A 15,532-nucleotide genomic window follows, 5' to 3' on the forward strand; every position below is an offset into this window, starting at 1 on the left:
GGCCACGCTATTTTTAGGGCCAGGATTCTGGGTTAGCTGAGCGCGCGATGCCGACGCCAGCTCCCGGCTGCTCGGCCGGCAGCTCGTTCCTGCTTTCCAAACTCCTTCAGCCAGTGCTGGCTCTCCAAAACTTCCTGAACTGGTTTGGGGTCTTTTTTTTTTTTTATTATTATTACTTTTGTGGGAACCAGGTGTGTTTTTACATCCTGATCTCCAGTGGGCTTTCATTTCATTGCAAGAATTCCCATCAAATATACATTATTTTCTCAAAATATATTTAATCAAAATATTAAAAACATAATTTTTTTTCCTCAAATAATAAGCAAATTAATTCATTAATTCAGTCCTCATTAGAGCCCTTCCAGGATCTCCTCCTTCAGCTCTTCACAGGCTGGGACTGGGTGGAAAGATTTCCATCCAGGGACAAATCACTCCATGCAAAGGTGCTGCCTTGGGTGGATTTCCCATGTCCACGAAGCTGAGGTTGGTGTCGGCTCTCCAGCAGCATCCCTGGAAGTCGATATCGTGCCGTATAAACCTGTCGGATCCTTATTTCCCACTGGGATGTGTTTTTGCAGCTGGAAAGGGAGCGGCTCCGTGGGGAGCCACACCTGGAAAAGGAACAGCCGGACCAAAGGCAGCGCCCACCCTCGAGGAGCAGGACCTACCCCCGTGTCCAGCCCTTTTCCTGGCGTTCCCAGCGCCTTTCCTGACATTCCCTGTGCCCTCTTGGCAGGCGCCTGATGACCCGGCTGGAGGACATGCGCCGCAGCGTGCTGGGGGACGGTGTCAACCGCTGCATCCTCTGCGGGGAGCAGCTGGGGACGAGGGGCTCCACCCGTGTCGTCTGCGAGGACTGCAAGAAGGTGAGACCCCCTCCCCAGAGCCCCAAAAACCTCCCCACCCTGCGGGCAGCGCGGATTTTGGGTGCCCGTTTCCATAGCCCGGCATCCCCGGAGTCACCGGTGGCTGTGCAGGAAAAGCTTCTCGGAGCCTGCTGCTGGCGTTGGGGACATTTTTGGTGGCACCGGTGTCACCCTGCTCTTCGTTTCACCCACAGAATGTGTGCACCAAGTGCGGCGTGCAGACCACCAACAACCGGCCCCAGGCCATCTGGCTCTGCAAGATCTGCAGCGAGCAGCGGGAGGTGCGTGTGGCCCCCCGCCCCCCCTGTCCCCTCCTGTCCCCACCCCACACCTCCGAGATGGGACTCAGCCTCCCCGGGGCCTCCAGCCTCGCCCAGCCCGCTGTTTGGGCGAGGCTCTTACAGGATGTTTGCTACACAAAATGATGTTTTATTTCACGAAAACAAAGGTTTGGGGTTTGTTGTGCTGGGCAGAGATTGGCTGCTGCAGTACGAGCCAGGGAGTTAATTGATTCATCAATTCGCGGGATGGGCAGCAGGGCGGGGATGTGGGGTCGCACTGAGGAGGACCGCGGTGGGATGGATGAAGCTCTGAGAGCCCCGGCGCTGCTCCCGCAGGTGTGGAAACGCTCCGGTGCCTGGTTCTTCAAGGGTTTGCCCAAGCAGATGCTGCCGCAGCCGATGCCCATCAGCAAGAAGGGACCCCAAACCCCCAGCGAGCCCCGCCAGGCCGAGCCGCCCGCCCCGGACCCCAAACTCCCCTCCCGGGCACCCACCCGAGGTAGGTGACAGCGGCTGCTGTCCCCACCAGCCCTGCCAGCGAGGCTCCGGGGCTCCTTCCCATCCTCGGCAAGAGGAAAACTCTGGGGAAAAAGCATCCAGAGCAGTCGTGTGGCTGCTGCCTGTGTCCTAAAGGGGAGCCTGGAGATATCCAGGATTTTATCCAGGATTTCCAAGTGGGGATGGGTGGGGTTGCAGGACAAAGCAGCCGCGGGTGGGGATCGGCGCGTTCGGCTGAGAGTTTGGGCAGTGCCTGGGTAGGTGATGGAGAAGCCTTGGAAAAAAAATAGGGATAAAATAGGGAAATCCGGGAAAACAGCGGCGGCGTGTCCCGGGGTTGGGGTTGGGGGTGCGCGGGCCGCAGCTTCACCCCCTCTCGCTCTGTTTGTGCCCCCAAGGCCAGACGGATGCCGAGGACACCGAGGGTAAGCACCGGCCTTTGTCCCCTCCCCGCGCCGCCTGTGCCCGGCCCCGTCCCTGCCTCCTTCTATTCCCAAGGCGTTTTCCCGCACAGTTTCCCCCGGGATGCTGCAGCAGGACCTCTCCCGGCTGCTGCCGCCCACCCTGCGGGGGGAGCCCGGGTTATTCCAGGGCTTCCCCACCTCCCGCACACGCCGGGGCTGAGCCGCTGCCGTTCCAGAGCCGCCTCCGTGGGTGGTGGGTCCTGCTGGGAGGGGCAGGTGGGGTTTTTTGGTTTTTTGGGTTTTTTTTTTCCTGGTTATTTAACCGCAGTCCTTGGAAAACCTCCCGGAGAAAGTTTAGGAGGCTTGTGGGGGCTTGTTCCTGTCTGCGGGGGATGGAGCAGCGGAGCCTTGCGCTGCGCACGGGAGGCAGAGCGGGACGAGGATGCAGCAGTGGCTCGTTCTGGTTATTCCTTGCACCCTCCAGCACTTCCAGCCATGGAAAAATCCAAACGTTCCGTTTGGAAAAGCACTCAAAGCCCACCGAGTCCAACCATTCCCCCCAGCACTGCCAAGGCCACCCCATGTCCCCAGGGGCCACACTGCTGTTAAATCCCCCTGCAGGGATGGGGACTCCTGGGCAGCCTGTGCCAGGGCTGGACAATCCTTCCAGTGAAGAAATTTTCCCTAATATCCAACCTAAACCTCCCCAGGCATAATTTGGGGCCGTTTCCTCGTGTCCTGTTGCTTCTTACCTGGGAGAAGAGCCCAACCCCAGCCTGGCTCCTGTCAGGGGGATGGGGAGAGTGGGAAAGTCTCCCTGGGAGTTCATTTCGAGTGGCAGCCCCCATTTTCACACTTCCACATGGGATGCCAAGGGGATGAGGATCCCTGATCCCCCTCCAACACCGTCTGCTGCTCGTTTGGGTGGTCATTAAGTTGGGAGCAGCTCCATGGCTGCAAACCTTCCTCTTCTTGGCTCCATGGAAGAAGTAAAGAAAGGCTGAGGGGACAGTTCCAGCTTGGAATGATCCCCTCCATCCCACCCTTCCTTTAGGCCGGGTTCTGATGCCCCCAACTGACGCTCTCCCTCTTCCCGTGCAGCAGCAGCTGGGGAAGGCACTTAATTAAGGCAATTTAATTACGCCCGTAGCGGGTGCCGTTAAACCTCGCAGCCCCACGGGCGGCTTTTATTAATCCGACGGCTCCTGGAGTCGGGAAGGCTTTGGCAGCTCCGCACGTCCCTCCCGGTGCTCAGCATGCTCCTGCCGTGCCCATGATTTTCCTACAGCTCCCTTGGAAAATTATTTATTGCGCCGCTCTCTCTGCACCACGGGGCTCCCGCTCCTGGATGCTCATTTTCCACCACCTCCCTTCCCTGCTCTTCAGCATTCCCGGTGTTTTTCCCTCTCTCCCTCCTCCTTTCCCCCCACAATCTGTTGCGTTCCGCTTTGTCCTCGCGCCCGGTGACCCTGAGAGCCCAGCCAAGGAGAAACAGCCCATTTATGTCACGCCAAAGATTTATCCCTGGCGTCTCCGGCGGCAGCCAGGTGAGCGCCGAGACCTTTCCCGTCACGTCCGTGGGGTTGCAATCCATCACCCCGGAGTGCCGGGCTGGGATTTATCCGCTGGGACGGCGGCTGCTGGGTGATGGAAGGGAGAGGCCGAGGCAGCTTCCACAGCTGTCTCCTCAATAAATGGGTGATGATCAGCAGAAGGAAAATATCACCCCCTCCCCAATCCCAGGAATGTGGAGCTGGGATGCCATCAGGGGTTTCGATGGGTGCTGAGGACCAGGTGATGGATACCTCAGGCCTTGTTTTTCTCGTGTCCTTGGGGATTTCCTGGGCACTGCTTGCAGGTTTGATGGCGCAGAGTCCTTCTGCTGCAGTGTCCGTGCCCATTGTCCCCCCGCCGCTGGCAGCCAGGCCGGGCAGCACCCGGCGATGCCAGCTCGCTTTTCCAGCCTCACTGCTCCTTCATCCCTCTCCCTGCAGGCACCGACGCCGCAGCGGCCGCCCGGGGGAGCCGCAAAGCTGCCGAGGGCCGGCCGGGTCCGTGCGGCAGCGAGGACACCGGTGGGGACAGCGACAGCCGCGACCTGGCTGCCGAGAGTGGGGTCAGCAGGAGCCCCGGTGAGAGCGGCGCTCCCGCATCCCTGCGGGGCCACAGCGAGGGGACACAAAGGCGGGAGCCACCCGAGGCTGCTTCCCGCTGAGTGTCCCCTGTCCTCGCAGGTGTGAAGAGAACCAGCTCGGTGCAGGGCCAGCGGCCACCCCCGCCGGCCAGCGCCGCTCCCGCCGCTGGATCCGGCCCGGCAGCAGCGCCCGCAGGTAGGATGCGATGGGATCGCGGCCAAGGCGTTCAGTCCCTGGGGACACCCCCGGGCCAGGGACGCTCTGGCTTGGCCCGGAGGCCACGAGGGAACGTCCCGGGCTGATGCCACCTCTGTCCCCAGCGCCGGCGGCCGCAGCGGCGAGGCCGGGGGGCCCCTCCCGCTTCCCGGAGAGACAAGGTAAGGCCGGGCTGGCTGCGGGGGGCTGGGGCAGAGCGGGCCGGGGGCTAACGGGGTCCCTCCCGCAGCGAGCCCCCCCCTGGGACCCCCGGAGCCCCGAGGCGCCGCCAGGGAGGAGCGGGGAGGGGGCTTTGCCGCGCCCCCCGGCAGGGAGGACAGACCAGCCTGGCAGCCCCCTGCTGCCAGCCAGCCCCCGCCGGCAGCCGCGGCCCCGCAGCGGCAGCAGCAACGCGAGGAGGAGGAGGAGGATGCCAACAGCTACGATTCGGATGAAGGCAGTACGTGCCCAGGGAGGGAGGGAGTTTCTTTGGGAAGTGTGGGATTTGGAGGAGGTTGGTGGGAGGGCGTGACTCGCATTGGAAGGCGGTGGGTCTCCAGCGGGGAATGTCCTTGGGGAATGCTGCAGGTGGGTCTCCAGCAGGGAATGTCCTTGGGGAATGCTGCAGGTGGGTCTCCAGCAGGGAATGTCCTTGGGGAATGCTGCAGGTGGGTCTCCAGCAGGGAATGTCCTTGGGGAATGTTGCTTCCCTGTGGGGCTTGGAGCTGGGGGTTGATTTGAGGATCTGTGGTAGAACATCCTGGGTGGGAAAGCTCCTCAGGGTTGGGAACAGGTGCTTGGATGGGAGCAGCTGATGCTTTCTGTGCCTGCTCTTCATCCCTGGGATGAAGGAACACAAGCCTGAGCTGGTTTCCAAGAGGCCAAAACAGGAGCCAGGTGCTGAGCCCCAGCCCCGGGAGGACGTGCTGTTCATGAGCTGGAGCATCTCCTCAGGGTGGTCCAGGGTGGAATTGCCATGGGAAGGGTTGGTGAGGTTACTCCTCCTTTGCCTGGTGAATATTGGAGAGCCAGGCTGCTCTCCCTGGGCAAAAGCTGTGCAGAGCTCCCGAATCCGCCGGGATTTGTGGTGGTTTGGCCGCTGCCAGCACAGTCTCACTGTATTAAACAGCTTTTACTTTTGACCCGCAAATCTTTCTAATTATTACTAATCGTGGATGATTAAATGAAGTTATTGGCTGGGGTTTTAACGAGGTTTCCTCCTCCTCCTCCCTCGCTGTCAGCCACACTGGGAGCTCTGGAGTTCAGCCTGCTCTACGACCAGGACAACAGCTCCCTGCACTGCACCCTCATCAAGGCCAAGGCAAGAGCTCCTCTTTTCCACTCCTTTTTCCCCTCCTTTTTCCCTGCTTTAAATCCATCTGGCTCCCAGTTTCTCTGGTACAATGGGATGGAAGCCATGTGGCTGCTGGCAGAGGCTGCTCCCTTGGGCGACCCCAGCCACAGCTGTTCCTGGCTGGGGAGGGTTGGGGGAGCTTTTCCTTGTGTGACTCCAAGAGATCTGTGGGAGAACAGTCCTTCCAGAGAAGCTGTGGCTGCCCCTGGATCCCTGGAAGTGTCCAAGGACAAGTAGGACAGGGTTTGGAGCAACCTGGGACAGTGGAAATGTCCCTGCTCACGGCAGGGGGTGGAGCTGGCTGATATTTGAGGTCTCTTCCAGCCCAAACCATCCTGTGATTCTACAATTCTGATTTTTCCAGGGATGGGTCGGGTGTTTCAGCACATCCTGGCGCTCACAGCCGCTCGGGGCAGAGGGCCACTGAACACATTTTCTCTTGGGGTTTTTCATGGGCAGCTTTTCCTCTGCCTTGGCTTTGCTGAAGGAGGATTCATGCCCTGTGTTTCCTTTATCCTTTTTTAGGGCTTAAAACCAATGGATTCCAATGGCCTGGCTGATCCCTACGTGAAGCTGCACCTCCTGCCTGGAGCCAGCAAGGTGAGGCTTTGCCAGGTTTGGTGCTGTGGATGGAGCAGAGGTTTCTCAAATCCCACTCAGGTCCCTCCCTCGGATCTGGTTTTCCCCGTTGATTTCTCCGCTCGCTGCTGTTTTCCCCCGGGGGTTTCTCCGAACAGGGAGGATGTTCCCAGATGCTCTCCCAGACCCGAGGAACAGCTCATCCTGCAGGCAGGAGTCTGCTCAGGGATGGAGGGGAGCTCCAGAGGAGGCATTGCTGTTAATGCATCACAAAACATCTGCCCAAAAGTCTAATTATGGCCAGGGTTGGAATTATCCGTTTGCTTGGGAGCTGCAGCACGTTTGGAGCTGTGGGGAGAGAACCGTGCTGGAAGCTCTGGCTCCATCATGGGAATTCCTGGAAATCTCCCTCCCCAGCCCAGCTGAGCTGATCTTGGTGGGCAAATCTTGAAGGAATGACCACCACCAGCAGTGCTGGCTCATTGCTTAGAGGGCGCAGCAGGGTTTTGCTCAGAAGATCCGGGAGTAAAACCAGGGGAAAACTGATAATAATAAAATCATTGGATTGATTTTACAGCTCTGCTTTATGCACAGGGGATTCATGCTCTTGTTCGGGGGAAAGCCAGGCATGTTGTTGGGAACAGATTTGATTTCTGTTGCTCTCATCTCCTGAAATTTATTTTAGTGTTTTTTTTTTTTTAAATTTTGAATGTATGGTTGTGAAAGACACACAAGCAAGTGACAGCTCCTCATTCCCCCACTGTCACCTCCTTTAAACCATGAGAGCTGTGACCCCGCAGCCTGCCCTGGGTGCCCTTTTCCCTCTCCCTGAGGGAATAAACCCCAGGGAGTGACAAAATCCAGGCTCTCCCGGCCCCCACGTGCCGCCAAACCCCCAGTGCTTGCGCAAAGTTCCACCGTGACGCTCCCCTGGAGCCGCTGGCCCAGCAGCACCCAGCTGTGCCAGATGTGATGGGGCATCCCTGCCAGGAGCTGGGATTTGGGCAGGGAGGAACTCCGGGGTGTAATTCCCCCGTGTTTACTCCACCCCGCAGTCGAATAAGCTGCGGACGAAGACGCTGCGCAACACCCGGAACCCGGTGTGGAACGAGACCCTGGTGTACCACGGCATCACCGACGAGGACATGCAGAGGAAAACCCTCAGGCAAGGCCAGCAGGAGCCCAGGGATCCCACGGGAGGGTGGGATGGGAGCTGTGGATGTCACCCAGGAGTGCGCAGCGGGGCTGGGGCAGCGGGAAATATGGATTTGGGTTAAAATCCACGTGAGGTTGCTCATTTGGATGGTTCTTTTAAGAGAGGAAGACTGGTGTTTTGACCTTGTCATTTAATAGTAAATTATTGATTATAAATAAATTATAATTTATATTATTTATGTTATATTATATATAATTTATATTTATTTATATTATAAGTAAATTATAATTTATTATATTCAATAATTGTTAATTATAATAAATATGTAATGTTAATTATATAATTAGTATATTTTATAATATATAATTATAATATAATATTATAATTATAATAAATAATAATTTATTATAATTTTTATCATCATAGAGATGTGTATCTCTGCTGATTTGACATCTCAGAAAAAAAGAAGTCCATACAAAATAGCTCTCAAAATTCGTGACTCTTTCTCCCCTCAATAAACTTCCACCTCTTGATTTCTTGCTCCATCACAAAGCAAATATTTAAAATGTTGATTTTTTTAAAATAATTTATTTTTACTTTTTGAATTTTTTTTTTGGCAAGCTAGAAATTTGGGGTTGTTTGCTTTTGGTCGGAAGAAATCCAGATCAAGGGTGGGTTTGTTTTGCTTTGCTTTTTGCTTTTCCCTCCCCCCAGCAGGGGTGGGTTTGTCTCTGGAGTCAGACACTGCTCCATGGCTGATGTTCCCCTTTCCCTTCTTCCCTCCAGGATCTCCGTGTGTGACGAGGACAAATTCGGCCACAACGAGTTTATCGGAGAAACCAGAGTTGCCTTGAAAAAACTCAAAGCCAACCAGAAGAAGAACTTCAACATCTGCCTGGAGAGAGTAATACCAGTGAGTGTCCGTGGAAATTCCTTCTGTTCCCGTCGGGATTGCCAACAAATGGCTCCTGAGGGATGCAGGGAGAGGCTGGAGGTGCCTGACTTCTCTGGCACCTTTAGGAGTTGGATTCCCACCTGTGCCTGGGCTGATGCGACATCCCAAGGCCAGGAGATGAGGGTGTGGTGGGAATCCATGGGAAGTGACTCCAGGGCCTGCTCCTGCTGGCACTGCCAGCCCCTGCGGGTGGATGGCACCGTGGAGGTTGCTCTGTCCCCCGTTGGATCTCCTGGGGTGGGGGTTGATGGAGCAGATGGACATTCCTGAGGCCTTTCCACTCCAGAGTGCAGCGCAGGAGCTGGGCTGCCGGCATTCCCAGGTTTTTTTTGCTGTGGGATGGTGCCTCTCCCGGTCATTCACGGCAGTTTCCTTATCCCTTTCCCATCCCAGACGAAGCGCACCGGAACGACCGGCGCATCCCGTGGGATGGCTCTGTACGAAGAGGAGGTGAGTCCTCGGAGCGGGACAATCTCCATCCACGCCCCATCCCTCGTGTACAACCCCGTTATCCCCCGCGGTCACGGAGATCCGACATTCCCTGATATCCATCTCACCCCTCCCGCTCCCCCGCTGAGTTCTTCCTGGCCCGGCTCCTCCACGCCCGCCTCTCCCGCAGGTGGATCGCGGTGGGGACGTGGAGGAGCGCGGGAAGATCCTGGTGTCCCTCATGTACAGCACCCAGCAGGGCGGGCTCATCGTGGGCATCGTGCGCTGCGTGCACCTGGCGGCCATGGACGCCAACGGATACTCGGATCCCTTCGTCAAGCTGTGAGTGAGCCGGGAACGGCTCCGGGCTGGAGCACGCGGCCGTGGAGCCGCCTGCTGTGCTCCTTCCTCTGGAGGCCTCGCGCGGCGGGAGCTGTCCAGCGGTGTTCCCGTTGTGGGTGGGGCTCAGGGGTGCTGAGCCAGCCCTTGGGTGTGTCGCTCCCCAAGTGCCCGGGTCCTGTGGGAACCTCATGGAGAACCCCAGGATTGTTAAAGGCTGGGAAAGACTTTGGGAGTCCAACCTTTGACTGGTCACCTTGTGTCTGCAAACAAAGGACACAAAGGGGATGGGTTTGGGGCTGCAGCCCAAGGTGGAGGTGCCCAACTTCCCCAGGATCCGTAGGAGTGGGATTCCCACCCGTGACCCATCAAGGGCTTGGTGGGAATCCGGGGACAGTGGAAGCTGGAGGACAGGGGGGGTCCTTCTCTCCACCTCTGACCCACCCTGGCTGCAGGACAGAGGTGGCTCCGTGTCCTTCTGTGCCCCACTTGCTGCCCCATAAACCCACGTGGCTCCTGGGAATGTGGGGGAATAAGGTTTTTATTCCGACCTCGTGAGCTACACCACGGAGAGATCCCTGCAGTCATTCCTGGTGGGGTTTTGCACCTGTTTTTTAACTTTGCCTTCAGAAAAAAACCCTCTGCTCTCCATAAAACTCATTCAGTAATTCTCATGTTGAACACATTCTGCTCATCTTTTTGTAGCTCGGTGGAACTGAACAGTTTCCCTTCCCGGTCTCTCTTTATTTGTTGTATTCTCCATTTCCACAAACAGAAGATGGTGGCTTTACGTTTTTAAATCGGCTTCTAACAGAGATCTAATTAATCCCAGCTCTAAATTGAGTTCTGGATCGGCAGCCAGGCTGCACAGCCCCAGCCCCACACTTTTCCCACATCCTCTGGAAGGTGGGAAGGGAGACTGGCCCTAAATAAATCTCATCCAGCCCAGAAATGCACTTTTTAAGCTTATAAACTCCCACTCTTCTTGCACTTGAATTTTGAGCTGTTTCCTGTTGCCCCCAGTTGGCTGAAACCTGACATGGGCAAAAAGGCAAAGCACAAGACACAGATTAAGAAGAAAACGTTGAATCCTGAGTTTAACGAGGTATGGATGGGTATTTTTTTAATTATTAAATCAATCCACTGAAAACCGTGTTGAATGGAGGAGGTGGAAGACAAAATCCCCAAGGCTTGGCCTCTTTGCTCAAGCTCCTTTCCCACTCCTGTGCTCGGGAATATTTTGGGAATGACTTTGCCATGGCAGCACCACACCCCCCAGGAGCTCCCTGCTGCCGGATCCGTGCCATCCCAGCTGGGGATGTGGGTGGGATGAGGGTGGAAACTGGAAATTCTCCACTGGAGCTGCTTTGATGGGACACCTGGGAAGGGCTCACGTAGGTGCAAGGGGTGAGCTCAGCTCCTGGAAAAGCCACAGGGAAGGAGCGTTTTTTCCTTCCTTAATTGTATTTTAACCATCCTCTCCTTGGATTTTGAATCCAGGCTGGACAGAGATCGGGTCCAACCCTTTAACTGCAGCTTTTAGGGTGTGTCTTCCTTTGGGGTTCACACTGGTGTTCCCATTCCTGCAGGAGTTCTTCTATGACATCAAACACAGCGACCTGGCCAAGAAATCCCTGGACATTTCCGTCTGGGATTACGACATCGGAAAATCCAACGACTACATCGGTCAGTGCTGAGCTGCAAGTCTCTGCCCTCTGGGGCACGGCTTTGGTGCCTGGTGTGGGGTTTGCTGGATGGGAGGGGGGCCTGGGTCACCTGCCCAGGTGGGATGATGGAATCTGGTGCCACCCCTGGAAGGTCTTCTGGGCAGGAAAAGCATCTCCAGGTGCTTCCATTAGATTTTTCATCCAGGAGGTGGAAAAAGCCTTGCAGGGCGTGAGGTGTGATTTCCTGGAACGCCAGCATCACCTCTGGACACAAACTCCTCTCCCCTTTTCCCAGGCGGTTGCCAGCTGGGGATCACGGCCAAGGGCGAGCGCTTGAAACACTGGTACGAGTGTTTGAAGAACAAGGACAAGAAGATCGAGCGCTGGCACACCCTGCAGAACGAGAACCACGTCGCCAGCGATTAAAGGGAGCCCCTGCCCGGCTCTCCCCACCCTCTGCCACGCCCCTCTAGGTCCCTGATGTCCCTGGTGTCCGTCTTCCAGCGCAGCCACGCCTTGCTACAGCCTCTGATCCCAGGGTCCTCCACCTCCCCCGAGCCCCCTCCACCCTCCCTTCCACTGAAAACTCCCCCAGATCTTTTCTATTCCCCTTTATTTATTTTCAGCTGGGGGAGGGAGGCCGTCGAGTTCCCCTGGTGTGTAATTTTGGCAAGCAATAGTTCCCTCCTGACTGTTCCCCTCTCTCTCTCCCTCCCTGCTCCCCGTGGCAGCGTTCCCGTCGCGTTTCTGACGCTCTGTGTCCTTCCAGCCTCCGCTCCTGGCGGCTCCGGCGTCTCCCGGCGGGAGATGGGAGTGCTGGGCTTGGGAGCATCAGCCTGTCCTGCTTGTGTGATCTCAATACCTCAGTTGCAATAACGAAAAAGCTCCTTGGCTTTGGTGTGGGTGTCACCGTCGCCTGGTGTCCGTGTCGTCGTGGTTAGGCCAAATCCGGTGTCACCGGCCTCATCCTGCGAGTCCTGCTTGAGCTTCACCTCTGGTTTGGCCCACCTGAGCAATGTTGTGGCACATCCTTTTGCTGAGAAGATCCACCACCAACACAGTAACAGCGACGAGGAAGGGTTTAGGGAGCTCTGTGCCCGCAGGGAAGCAGGTTTGGGTTGGTTCCCGTCGTTTCCAGCCGCCGCGGGCGGTTCCTTCGCCCGAGGAATTCGGGGACTCCGCTGCTGTAGGAGCCCGGCTGTGTTTTAGGGTTGTGACTACCTCCTCTTCACCTCTGAGCTGTGTAGTAGTGACTGGCCCAGACCTGAAGGCGGCACCTGGGTCCCCTCAGACCCCTCCTGCTTCCAAGGATTTTCTGTTCCTCAGGAGGGAAGCTGAGGGAGCTGCTACTTCCCCCCAGCCCCCTGATGTGTGCAAGGATTGTTGCTTTAAACCACCCCAACTCCTGGAATTAGCTGGAATGGTCCGAGATCTTCCAGGCTTGGGTTGTTCTGGTTTGGTTTTCTTTCATTTTTTTTCCCCCAATTTTCTGCACAAGAACCTTTGGCCTCAGCCTGCACTGATGGCCTGGACATCAGGAGAGCACAGGCAGCTGCAGGAACCATTCCCTGGCTCTGGAACCGTTCCCTGGCTCCGGAACCGTTCCCTGGCTCTAGAACCGCTCTAGAACCGTTCCCCGCTCTAGAACCGATCCGGAACCGCTCTAGAACCGTTCTCTGCTCTAGAACTGCTCCGGAACCGTTCCCCGCTCTAGAACCGCTCTAGAACCGCTCCGGAACCGTTCCCCGCTCTAGAACCGATCCGGAACCGCTCTAGAACCGCTCCGGAACCGTTCCCCGCTCTAGAACCGCTCTGGAACAGTTCCCCGCTCTAGAACTGATCCGGAACCACTCTAGAACCACTCCAGAACCGTTCCCTCGCTCCAGAACAGCTCTGGAACCGCTCCGGAACCGTTGCCTCGCTCCGGAACTGCTCCAGAACCATTCCCTGGCTTCAGAACTGTTCCCTGGCTCTGGAACCATTCCCTAGAAAACCCCAAGCACAGCCCTGTGGATAGGAGCACACTGAGCACTATGGAATATACGGAATTTTTTGTCACACCGCGCATGTTGTGTGAAACCTCCCCTGCCCCCTCTGCTGCAGCCACTCGCTCTTTGAGTTGGATGAGTTTTGTTTTCCCGATGTTTTCTGCATTTTCCCTGTCTCCCAGCAGAAGCTGATGTGCCCCGGGTGTCCCCAGCCCTGGGTGACACAAACCCCTCTGTGCTGAGCTGGCCCAGCCTGGCCCTTTCCCTCCTTGGATCTCCAGGCGGGAAAAGCCAACCCAACCCCTCCCAGAGCTGGGAATCCTCTTCCATCGCTCCGCTGAGCTTGGACACAGGGGTGGAATGGAAGAGGAAACCTGGAATTTTCCGTATTTTCATGGAATTCTTGCCTCTGTGCCAGTCAAGGTGACGTTCCTGACTCTGGCCAGGACCCAGCCTGGAACAATCCCGTTCTTTTGGACTGTTTCTCTCTGCATCCTGTGCTGAAGCCTCCCTGCTCCAGGTGGGCTGTGGGATCCAGGATCTCCCTTTACCAACCTCAATAACTCCATAATAACCCTTAATAACTCTAATAATAAGATTTCCAGAGGGATGGATCTGGCCCAAACATTCCTGTTCATACCCAGAGCAGCACCTGGGCACGGAGCTGTGCTGGGGAAATGTATGGCCAAGGGTAAAAAAAACCAAAAAACTTTAAAAATCATTATTTAAGCAATCCCTTAATTTCTCCCAGTCCTGCAGCAGCAGCCCAGCCTCCTTTGTATGTGCAGAACAACTCACTTAAGGTTACCCTTATCCCATCCTGTATTCCCATTCCCTGGTCAGCCTGCTTTCTTTGGGAAAAGGATACTCAGATCATCTCTTTGCACCTCCAAAAATCAAGTGCAACTTGCCAAACTCCTCGGTATTGTGCAAAACCACGGTCCTGGTCTCTGCCCGCCCCACCCTCTTCTCAGTTTTTCTGATGGTAATTCCTGCCCTGAATGACTTCTTTTTGTTGTAAATAAAGCATGCACGTATGGATTGGGAATGGTGAAAAACAAACAAACAAACAAACAAACAAAAAAAAAAAGCAAAAAAAAGAAAATGAAAAGCCTCTTCTACTGCTGTTTGCATTCAGACTCGCATGCAGTGATTTTACAGCCAAATATCAGTTTACAACTGTTGAGAGAAAACGTTACACAGGAATTAGGAATCCTCCAGTCTTCCGCTGCATGCAGCACAACATCCTCTCTTGGTGTGGTATCTAATAAAGTGAGACTATTGGAAAAAGAATAAAAAACACTCGCGTTTTTTTCCTTCTTTCACTCCCTGTGGGAATAGGAACCTCATGGGCTGGGCAGAGGGCCTGGTTCTGGGAATTCCTGCGGGGCTGGGGCTGCTGGAATTGGCATTGCACTCAAGATGTTGAGGAGTTGGGGGTGGTTGTGGGGGGAAGATCCTGGCTCCTCCTGGGGGATAGCAGGAATTCCTGGGTTTGGGAATATCCTGGGTAAAATCATGCAGGTTTAAATCATCCATGAGCTCCCCCCTCGCTTGGTGCCTGGGGGTGAAGGCCCTGAGGAAATGCAGGAGTGGTGGTGGGAGGCTTTTTTCCCCCTCTCAGTGCCCTCCCTCACCCCCAGTTTGGGGAGCAGGAGCCGCTCCCTCGGGCGGTGGCAGCTCCCGTTGTGCTGCTGCTCAACCAAGCAACGGTTTCCTTTCATTTCCTTTGATTTCCCTTTTATTTCCTTTTATTTATTTCCCTTTATTTCCTTTTATTTATTCCCTTCATTTCCTTCTATTCCTCCTTTATTTCCTTCTTTTATTTCCTTCTATTTCCTTTTATTTTCCATTTATTTCCTTTTATTTCCTTTTCATTCCCTCCCCTTTATTTATTTTTATTTCCTTTTATTTATTTCCTTTTATTCTGGAGTTTTTAGGCTCGGTTTAGGCTGGTGGGAGCCCCCGGGCGGTGCCATCGTGGGGTGGGGACCGGTGGCGATGCCCAGAGACAGCAGCAGATGTCACCGGAGCTCCAGGGATGGAGCGGGAAGGAGGTGCCGGAAGGACATCCCGCTGTTTCCAGGGATTTGGGAATTTCGGGGGATAAAAAAAACACCAAAAAAACAAAAAAAAGCCGCTCCTAACGCTGCTTCTTTTCCAAATCTTCAGTGACAGGGAAGAGTTTTGGCTTTGTACTCTGGGGAAAAACGCCCCCTTAAAACTGAGTTTTAACTTCTTTTTAATGTTTTTGTTTTCCAGCGTCGGGTTCTTCTCGTTGATTTTTCCTCCTCTTTTCCCTTTCCTGCCCAGCAGAGAAATCCCAGTGGAGGAATCCCGGTCCCATCCAAGACCGCCCAGCCAAGAAATCCAACCCAGGAGGTCCCAGCAGAGAAACCATCCAGCTCCAGATGAAGACTGGGATGAGGATTCTCTGGGATGAATGTGTTGAGGTGTTTGTGGATGGTTGCGAATTCCTGAGTGGAAAATTATTCCAAAGAAGGGAAAGAGGGATTCTGCGCAAATCCATGGGAATAAAAGAGAATCCTTTAGGCCCTCTAATTCCCATTTATCCTCCCATTTTGAGAGGATACTTCACACTCTCTAATTCCTATTTCTCCTCCGTTTTTTTTCTCAGCCTCTCTGGAAGGGAATTCCTTGGGTTGCGAATTGGGCTTGTTCAGGA

General features: G+C 55.2%; 1 protein-coding gene across 1 annotated transcript in view; it reads left to right on the forward strand.

Annotated features, from left to right (window-relative positions):
* RPH3A (rabphilin 3A) overlaps nt 1–14,146 on the forward strand; it is a 29,666-nt gene extending 15,520 nt beyond the window's left edge. Inside the window, exons 5-21 of the mRNA XM_088065192.1 lie at nt 737–866; nt 1,061–1,147; nt 1,484–1,646; nt 2,044–2,070; nt 4,044–4,181; nt 4,284–4,379; nt 4,505–4,561; nt 4,630–4,839; nt 5,621–5,700; nt 6,259–6,333; nt 7,368–7,477; nt 8,255–8,381; nt 8,817–8,873; nt 9,043–9,194; nt 10,215–10,296; nt 10,781–10,877; nt 11,154–14,146. Of these exons, the coding sequence (XP_087921318.1) occupies nt 737–866; nt 1,061–1,147; nt 1,484–1,646; nt 2,044–2,070; nt 4,044–4,181; nt 4,284–4,379; nt 4,505–4,561; nt 4,630–4,839; nt 5,621–5,700; nt 6,259–6,333; nt 7,368–7,477; nt 8,255–8,381; nt 8,817–8,873; nt 9,043–9,194; nt 10,215–10,296; nt 10,781–10,877; nt 11,154–11,284 (1,819 nt within the window). The 3' untranslated portion in view covers nt 11,285–14,146. The remainder of the gene's footprint in view (nt 1–736; nt 867–1,060; nt 1,148–1,483; nt 1,647–2,043; nt 2,071–4,043; nt 4,182–4,283; nt 4,380–4,504; nt 4,562–4,629; nt 4,840–5,620; nt 5,701–6,258; nt 6,334–7,367; nt 7,478–8,254; nt 8,382–8,816; nt 8,874–9,042; nt 9,195–10,214; nt 10,297–10,780; nt 10,878–11,153) is intronic.
* The last annotated feature ends 1,386 nt before the right edge of the window (nt 14,147–15,532 follow it).

The sequence above is a fragment of the Pseudopodoces humilis genome, chromosome 20 (assembly GCF_049639895.1).
Source record: "Pseudopodoces humilis isolate 2021_Gansu_Grassland_sample_001 chromosome 20, ASM4963989v1, whole genome shotgun sequence".
NCBI lineage: Eukaryota > Metazoa > Chordata > Aves > Passeriformes > Paridae > Pseudopodoces > Pseudopodoces humilis.